General features: G+C 37.8%; 1 protein-coding gene across 1 annotated transcript in view; it reads left to right on the top strand.

The window, feature by feature from the left end:
* LOC135203464 (multiple PDZ domain protein-like) overlaps positions 1-10,000 on the top strand; it is a 658,890-nt gene that overhangs the window by 387,959 nt on the left and 260,931 nt on the right. Inside the window, 1 exon segment of the mRNA XM_064233189.1 lies at positions 8,536-8,589. Coding sequence (XP_064089259.1) covers positions 8,536-8,589 — 54 coding nt within the window.

The following is a 10,000-nucleotide window of genomic DNA, read 5'->3' as shown; positions in this document are numbered from 1 at the left end:
GAGTTGTCCGCACCGTCTTCAGCGGCTTTAAAAAAGCCGTTTATATTGTGTAATTAACTTTTTTTTTCAAGTGTTCTTCACGTGACATAACTCAACCAGACGTCTAAGGTGCGTTTTAAGGCTCATCGTATGTCAGGGTTTGAAGGTAGCATAGCATGGTTAATTAACAAGTTGTTATGTGCTGAAGTAACTTTTGTGTTAGTTTTATCCATAACCAGTTTTTGTTATCAGTTAATTCATCTATCAGTCTGTCTATCTTTAGTTTTTTATTATTCACTTCTTATTTTAATGGTTAATTTAATCTTTCTTTTTGTGTGAATCATGTCTACGATCAGTAAATATAAAATACTCGATGAAAATTATAATACTCGAGGTTAAAACGTAAACAGTATATATTGTTTTTGTGTTAAGTTTTGTTTTTATTTGTTGAATAAATGTTTATACTTGGTCCTGAAATTGTGTCTCAGTCTTTTTGTTAAGTCAAAGGACCATAAGAAAAAAAAATATGCTAGCCCTTTTTTTTCTCTTTTCACCATCCCCGTCAAACTCGATCTTCCTTTCTCTACTTTAACCTCTTCCCCTTACCCCTCCCACTCCCCTCTATTTCCCCTTTTTCTTAACATCCGCTCCTGCTCTCTCTCTCTCTCCTCTTCCTCGTCTGCGCCATAGCAGCCTCTTCACTTCCGGGTTGCGTACTAGAGATTGTGTCTTGTGTTAACTCCGGGTCGCGTCATTGATATCAAGTCACCGTGCAGCAGTCTCTCTCTCTCTTCTTCTTCTTCTTCTTCTTCTTCTTCTTCTTCTTCTTCTTCTTCTTAGTCGTATTCAAAAGCCCTCATAAACCAGAATGACTTCGCTGATCAACTTAAACGGAAAAAGTAACAGAAATGGATGGTGATAGTTTTTTTTATATATCTTAAATTTTTTCGCCTTAGTAACAGATGGGTAGGGGACTCTATAAATGGTCTTTTTGTTAAATGAGTTTGTTTATAGGCTTGTGTGTTTTTGCGTAAGAGTTTCGCCTTGCATTCAGAAATATTAAGCCACAAGCATTTTTCAATGTGGCAGTCACCATACATTTGGGGGAAAATTATAACCAAATATAATCTTTATGATTGTTTATGGTGAACACGATAGGAAATATTTATGGAATAAAATTTTCTATATATTTTGCAATTTTATGTTTGCTGTACAATTATTATTATTATTATTATTATTATTATTATTATTATTATTATTATTATTATTATTATTATTTATTTTATTTATTTTTTTTTTTTTTGCTCTATCACAGTCCTCCAATTCGACTGGGTGGTATTTATAGTGTGGGGTTCCGGGTTGCATCCTGCCTCCTTAGGAGTCCATCACTTTTCTTACTATGTGTGCCGTTTCTAGGATCACACTCTTCTGCATGAGTCCTGGAGCTACTTCAGCCTCTAGTTTTTCTAGATTCCTTTTCAGGGATCTTGGGATCGTGCCTAGTGCTCCTATGATTATGGGTACGATTTCCACTGGCATATCCCATATCCTTCTTATATTTCTTTTTGAGATCTTGATACTTATCCATTTTTTTTCCCTCTCTTTCTCTTGAACTCTGGTGTCCCATGGTATTGCGACATCAATGAGTGATACTTTCTTCTTGACTTTGTCAATCAACGTCACGTCTGGTCTGTTTGCACGTATCACCCTATCCGTTCTGATACCATAGTCCCAGAGGATCTTTGCCTGATCGTTTTCTATCACTCCTTCAGGTTGGTGCTCGTACCACTTATTACTGCAAGGTAGCTGATGTTTCTTGCACAGGCTCCAGTGGAGGGCTTTTGCTACTGAATCATGCCTCTTTTTGTACTGGTTCTGTGCAAGTGCCGGGCATTCACTTGCTATGTGGTTTATGGTTTCATTTTTCGTATTGCACTTCCTACATATGGGAGAGATGTTATTTCCGTCTATCGTTCTTTGAACATACCTGGTTCTTAGGGCCTGATCTTGTGCCGCTGTTATCATTCCTTCAGTTTCCTTCTTATTATTATTATTATTATTTTTTTTTTTTTTTTATTTTTTTTTTTTGCTCTATCACAGTCCTCCAATTCGACTGGGTGGTATTTATAGTGTGGGGTTCCGGGTTGCATCCTGCCTCCTTAGGAGTCCATCACTTTTCTTACTATGTGTGCCGTCTCTAGGATCACACTCTTCTGCATGAGTCCTGGAGCTACTTCAGCCTCTAGTTTTTTCTAGATTCCTTTTCAGGGATCTTGGGATCGTGCCTAGTGCTCCTATGATTATGGGTACGATTTCCACTGGCATATCCCATATCCTTCTTATTTCTATTTTCAGATCTTGATACTTATCCATTTTTTCCTCTCTTTCTCTTGAACTCTGGTGTCCCATGGTATTGCGACATCAATGAGTGATACTTTCTTCTTGACTTTGTCAATCAACGTCACGTCTGGTCTGTTTGCACGTATCTCCCTATCCGTTCTGATACCATAGTCCCAGAGGATCTTTGCTGATCGTTTTCTATCACTCCTTCAGGTTGGTGCTCGTACCACTTATTACTGCAAGGTAGCTGATGTTTTCTTGCACAGGCTCCAGTGGAGGGCTTTTTGCCACTGAATCATGCCTCTTTTTGTACTGGTTCTGTGCAAGTGCCGGGCATTCACTTGCTATGTGGTTTATGGTTTCATTTTTCGTATTGCACTTCCTACATATGGGAGAGATGTTATTTCCGTCTATCGTACTTTGAACATATCTGGTTCTTAGGGCCTGATCTTGTGCCGCTGTTATCATTTCCTTCAGTTTCCTTCTTGAGCTCTCCCCTCTTAGCCATTGCCAATTGTCATCGCTGGCTAGTTCTTTAGTCTGTCTCATGTATTGTCCGTGCATTGGTTTGTTGTGCCAGTCCTCTGTTCTTTCTGTCTTTCTCCTGTCTCTGTATATTTCTGGTCTTCGTCTACTTTTATTAGTCCTTCTTCCCATGCACTCTTTAGCCACTCGTCTTCACTGGTTTTCAGATATTGCCCCATGCTCTGTTTTCGATGTTGACGCAGTCCTCTATACTTAGTAGTCCTCTCCCTCCTTCCTTTCGTGTTATGTATAGTCTGTCCGTATTTGCTCTTGGGTGTAGTGCTTTGTGTATTGTCCATTTGTTTCCTGGTTTTCTGATCAATGCTGCGGAGTTCTGCCTTCGTCCATTCCACTATTCCTGCGCTGTATCTGATTACTGGCACTGCCCATGTGTTTATGGCTTTTTATCATATTTCTCCGGCGTTTGAGTTTTGACTTGAGTATCGCCTTGAGTCTCTGCATATATTCTTTCCTGATCGTGTCCTTCATCTCTTGTGTTTTATATCTCCTCCTTCCATTATTCCCAGGTATTTGTATCCTGTCTCATCTATGTGTTTGATGTTGCTCCCATCTGGTAGCTTTATCCCTTCAGTTCTCGTTACTTTGCCTTTTTGTATGTTTGACTAAGGCGCATTTTTTCTATTCCAAACTCCATCCTGATGTCCCCAGATACAATCCTTACAGTCTGGATTAGGGTATCTATTTCCTTGATGCTCTTACCATACAGCTTGATGTCGTCCATGAACATCAGATGGTTGATTTTGTTGCCTCTTTTCTTGAGTTGGTACCCGGGGCATCCATCTTCTGTAGTACTTTTGTCATGGGAATCATGGCTACTACGAAGAGTAGTGGGGACAGTGAGTCGCCTGGAAGATCCCTCTCCTGATATTAACCTCTGCTAGTCTTATTCCAGAGCTTGTAAGTATTGTATTCCAGTTGTGCATTGTATTTTTGAGGAAGCTGATGGTATTTTCCTCTGCCCCATATATTTTCAGGCATTCTATTAGCCATGTGTGTGGTATCATGTCGAAGGCTTTCTTATAGTCTATCCATGCCATGCTTAGGTTTGTTTTCCTTCTCCTACTGTTTCTTCATTACCATTTTTGTCGTATCAGGAGCTGGTCTTTTGTGCCCCTACACTTCCTTCTGCAGCCTTTCTGTTGGTGGGGGATGGTGTTTGTCTCCTCTAGGAGTTGTATAGCCTTTCACTGATGATACCTGTTAGTAACTTCCACATTATTGGTAGGCAGGTATAGGCCTGTAGTTACTGCTATATTTTCCCTTACTCTTGTCTTTTTGTACTAAGGATGTTCTTCCTGTGGTCATCCATTTGGGTGCTTGGTGATTTGAGATACAATGCTGGAGTTGTTCTGCTATTCGTGGGTGTAGGGCCTTGAAGTTTTTTGAGCCAGTATCCATGGACTTCATCGGGACCTGGGGCTTTCCCCAGTTTGGCATTTTCTTTAGTTGGTGTCTGACTGTGTCTGTCGTGATGTCTGTGAATCTTTGTTTTATTCTCCCTGTTTCTTCTTCCTTGACTTCCTTGAGCCATGTTGCATGTTTGTTGTGTGATACCGGATTGCTCCATATGTTTTCCATAGTCTCTTACTTTGGTTCGGCTTCAGGAATTTCTGGGTGGTTGTCTTCCCCTCTTAGTTGGCTGTAAATAGTCTTTTCTGGTTGGGTTCCGAATAGTTTTTTGTTCTGTTGGTATCCCTTATTCCTGTTCATGTACCGTTGGATCTTGTGTGCTTTGGCCTTAAGCCTCTGTTTTTTACATCTTCTATTGTGTTGGGGTCCCCCGCCCCTCTCTTGTACTTTGTATTTCTCGTTGAAGTTCCTCCCTTGTTTTCTTGCTTCTTAGCCTTTTTTTCCTGCCATCTCTTTCAGTTTACTCAAGTCAGATCTCATCACCATGATTTGCTTTTCCAGGCGCCTTTTCCAAGGAGGTTGCTCTTTTTGGTTTCTGTTGGGTTGGTTGTGACGGTGGTGTTGGTGTTCGAATCCCCATCAGTTCTGCTACTAATCTTGCTCCTGCATATGTCAAGTTATTTGTTTCTGTGATACTGGTGTGTGTATTGCCCATTATTTCATTGACCCTCACTTGTTTTCTCCTTTAATTTCTTGGTGTTGTAGGCTTTCATGGAGGGATCTTTGTTCTCTCTGTATCTGGCTCCATCCATTGTCTAATCTTTTCTACCCATTCCGTCCTCTCTGTTACTTGCGTCGGTGTTTCTTCGTGTGTCGTTGTTTGATACTTCATCCTCCCTGTCGTCTTCTGTGGCATCGTCTCTCAGTTCGTCTTCGTGTAATTCGTTGTCGTGTGACATTTCCCTTTCCAGTTCTTCTCTTTCTGTTGGGGAGAGCCAGTTCTTTTTCTTTATGTTCCTTACTTGGTCTGCCAGCCTCTGCTCTGTTTGGGGGGTGTTATTCCTCTCATTCCAGATGTTGACCAATCTTCTTCTATATCCTCTCTCCGTCGGGTTGCTTCTGATGTAGCATCTCCTATTTCCTTATTTTCTTCTCTTGTCCATTTCTTCCTTTTTGCCTCTGTAGCTCCAATCTCAGGCTGTTGATTACTCTCGTTTGTGGTGATCAGTTGCTGGATTGACGACCTCCAAGTACCTGACCGTCTTCCCCTACAATTGGGTTGAATACCTGGTTGCCGGACGAGGCTCCTCTGTTGCCAGAGGTTCCATTTACGTCGTTGTCGTTTATTCCTTCATTTCTTTCCATCATTGCTGAGTTTTTGCTATTTAACCCATAGCTGGACCCTACCCCATCAGGGATAGGTACTCATTTACAGCTGAGTAGACTGAGGAAATTATGGTAAAGATCCTTTCCCAAGGAATCAACGCCGAGGAGAGCGGTCACCCATCCAACGACTGACCAGCCCCAATGTGCTTAACTTGACTTAAGTCTATTGACGACCTAACCACCTCCTCCAATTATTATTATTATTATTATTATTATTATTTATTATTATTATTATTATTCATAAGACGAACCACAAAAAGAATGGAACACAAAGAAAATGGAACACAATAGAGATTAGAACACAAAGAGAATGGAACACAAAGACAATGGAACACAAAAGAGAATGGAACACAAAAAGAAAGAAACTCAAATAGAACAGAACACAAAATAAAAGAAAAACCCGTCTGAACAATTTTAACCTGACCTGACCAGTGATTTTGGACAAAAGATCAACCCGAAATTGGAAAGGACTACTCAATTGATTTCGAGCCGATATTCTATAGTCTTTTGTTTCCCACCCGTCGTGCATCCAGAGATACTATATCCCGTTTTTATTTTGTGGAGACAGTTTCAATGGATGAATATGCCCCGGTGTCTCGTTATTGACGACATGGAGGTGGTTGACTGGCTTGTAATGGGTAGCCAGTGTTATTCGGTGAGAAAGAAAGAGAGAGAGAGAGAGAGAATTTTGATTAAGATTTACTAGTTTAAATAAATTGTCTTTTTTCAATGAATATTGCTATTCAGTTTTGCATTTGGAATGAGAGAGAGAGAGAGAGAGAGAGAGAGAGAGAGAGAGAGAGAGAATTTTGATTGAGATTTGCCAGTTTAAACGAATTTGACCTTTTTCATCGAATTTTGCTATTCAGTTTTGCATTATGAATGCACATTGGAATGAAGGGGAGAGAGAGAGAGAGAGAGAGAGAGAGAGAGAGAGAGAGGAGAGAGAGAGAGAGAGAGAGAGAGAGAGAGTGAAATATTTAGCCGTACATTTGAGTCAGAAATTGTACTTTTAACAGTATGACTACAGAAGAGAGAGAGAGAGTTTTGGATTTCAGTTAGGTATACTTGCAAAAAAATTACAGAAATATATATATATATATATATATATATATATATATATATATATATATATATATATATCATAATATATAGAGAGAGAGAGAGAGGAGAGAGAGAGAGAGAGAGAGAGAGAGAGAGAGAGAGAGAGAGATGACCTAAGCGAAAGAGCCACAGATGTGGCTTCCCCTCGCCACTGTCTTAATCACATTACCTTGCCTGCGTAGCCTGGTTAGATAAGGCTCACAACCACTTCAAGATAATTCTTTTGTTTTGTGTTGCCTTTGGACAGAGTCGGTGCTAATATGTTTGTTATTTATTATAATTTATATATTTGGTTATTTATGTCTATCTCTGGCATGCATTCTACTTTTATTCTATTCGTTTTACCAGTTGATTCAGAATTCTGACATATTTTTCGTCTCAAAATGCAGAGGTTGATCTCAGAAAATTTTTTAAAACGGAACCTGGAATATTTTATCCACTTCTTTTCCAGAATGATTCCAGCCCCGAAACTCTTGCTTGTATTAAGAATACAGTATTTTGTGCTGTAGTTTATTTTTCATTCATACAGCATTTCCCAACTGCTGTAGATTACAGTTGCAGGATGCAATGTTTAAATATGAGATGGGTGTATATCTGTCGTGGTGGTCAGTGTCACAGTATGAAAATGTTAAAAATAAAATTAATATATTTTTACTCTCTCTCTCTCTCTCTCTCTCTCTCTCTCTCTGGGCTAAATTTGAAAATATCGCTCATAATCCTTTCGTGTCTCCAGTCTTGAAAATTGTAAAAAGAAAAAAAAATATAGAATAAAAAAAACGGATTAAAGTAAGCAGAAGCATTGACAGTTTATTTTTATTTTTTTAACTCTTGGCGCAGTGTGCGTGGGTTTTTTAGGTGTTGTTTTATTTTATTTTATTTTATTTTATTTTTTTTGTGCGTGTGTTTTTTTATATCCTATCTAGTTAAGAAACAGTCTCCCGAACCGGGGTTGATGCCGAGAGGGCCTGGGTTATGAAGTGTTTGTAAACACGGGGCCTTATTTTATATTTTTTTTTTTTTGTTTTTTTTGGGGGGGGGGGGAGGGCAGGAACGGGGGCGGGGCTAAATCTCCCACATGGGAGGTGGAGGGGATGAAAACCCCCAACGGAGTAGGAAAGGGGTTGAAATTCCCCCAGAAATTTTCGTGTGGGGGGAATTTCTGTATTATTATGGAGTCTTTGTTAATCCTCTTATTATTATTATTATTATTATTATTATTATTATTATTATTATTATTATTATTATTATTATTATTATTATTATTATTATTATTATTGTTATTATTATTATATTGTTTAGTGAAATTTGAATCTATATTGATTTTTGTGTTTTTGAAACGGAATATATGCCACGGTAATTTTAATGTGTGTTTTAGAGAGCTTTGTCTGTAAGTAAAATTCTCTCTCTCTCTCTCTCTCTCTCTCTCTCTCTCTCTCTCTCTCTCTCTCTCTCTCTCTCTCTCTCTCTCTCGGAAGAATGATTTTTTTTCATGGGAAAATAACCTATACAATTTTTCATTGTCTATTTCATACGTATTAAACCTGAGGTCTAGTTCGTAAATTGAAATACTTTTCAGAATATTTTTTTTATGAATGAACTCTAAACCTTTTGGTAGTATTTTATGAATGAATGTGTGTATTTGTATCTGCAATTTATGAATGAGCATTTGGAAAATACTATGGACTAAATACGAATTTATTTAAGCCAGTGTAATTCATGCCTCGTAGGTTAAGACAAGAGTTCCTTTTACACTTATTTTCCTCCTCTTCCTCCTCCTCCTCCTCCTCCTTTAATTCTCGTATTTTTATTTTATTTTTCTTCTCTTTTCAGCTCCACACTCCCGATTCGGAAGACAATGTGTCTTCGCATCCAAGAAGAAGCCTGGTATGTGTTTTTTTATTATTATTATTATTATTATTATTATTATTATTATTATTATTATTATTATTATTATTATTATTATTATTATTATAACCGTACGTGATTAAATTTTATAACCCCTTTTTTCTGTCGCACAGTTGATAATTTATGAATAGTTTCTTTTCATAGGTTATTGTATATAATTATTTTTTTCTATTCATTTTTTTCATCAGTTGTTATTGTCACTTCTCGTCTCCTTGCTCCATTTTCTCCAATATCTTTTCTTTTACCATTTTACGTCATTTCCCGATTAGCATTCTCTCTCTCTCTCTCTCTCTCTCTCTCTCTCTCTCTCTCTCTCTCTCTCTCTCTCTCTCTCTCTCAAATATTCTATTCAAGCTCTTGGATTTTATATAGTGAGCCTTCATCATCATCATAATCCTCACTATAATTATAATACTTTATCATCAGTGCTGTCATCGTCACTATCACCTCCATCATCTCTATCACTGTCATCACTATCATCATCATCATCATCATCATCGTCATCATAGAGTCAGAAGGTCATTCAAGGTCACTGGTGTTCGATTTCCTTTTGGAGCGGATTTTTCCAGTCGTCTCTTTTAAGATAATTAAGGAAATAAAGCCTGGGGCTAAATTAAGTGGAATCTTGTATACACACACACACACACACACTTTTTATTTATTTATTTATTTATTTATTTTGTAAGATCAGTTTTAAAGGATTTCTTTGAAAACTTTTATAGGTTTACAGGTTCGTTTCATGTGTGTGTGTGTGTGTGTGTGTTTTTCATCTCTGGGAATTCTCTCTCTCTCTCTCTCTCTCTCTCTCTCTCTCTCTCTCTCTCTCTCTCTGACACACAATACACATACTGTTTTTTTTTTTGTAAGGTCACTTTTCAAGTAATTCTTGTAAAACATTTACAGGTTTTTATTTTTTTACATTTTTTTCTTGATGTATGGGAATCTCTCTCTCTCTCTCTCTCTCTCTCTCTCTCTCTCTCTCTCTCTCTCTCTCTCTCTCTCTCTCACATACTGACTTTTTTATTTTATTTTTTAGTTTTCTAAGATCACATTAAAAGGATTTACTGTAAAACTTTTGTGGCTTTTTATTTTGTGTTTTTTTCTTGATGTCTGGGAATTTCCTCTCTCTCTCTCTCTCTCTCTCTCTCTCTCTCTCTCTCTCTCTCTCTCTCTCTCTCTCTCTCTCTCTCTCTCTCTCTCTCTCTCTCCCCCCTCATGTGTCAGTAAAGAAAAGAATTTTTGCTTTTCAAGAAATAATCTTGGGAAAAAACTCATTTCTGAAATTGGATTTTTTTTTTAGGGGGAATCTTATAACCATGATTTTTCAGATGACTTCCTCTAACTTCTCTTCTAAAATCTTGATATTATTATTATTATTATTATTATTATT

Source organism: Macrobrachium nipponense, chromosome 36 (genome assembly GCF_015104395.2).
Source record: "Macrobrachium nipponense isolate FS-2020 chromosome 36, ASM1510439v2, whole genome shotgun sequence".
Classification (NCBI taxonomy): domain Eukaryota; kingdom Metazoa; phylum Arthropoda; class Malacostraca; order Decapoda; family Palaemonidae; genus Macrobrachium; species Macrobrachium nipponense.
Note: the sequence above shows the minus strand (reverse complement) of the source record. Positions and strands in the feature narration are given on the sequence as shown.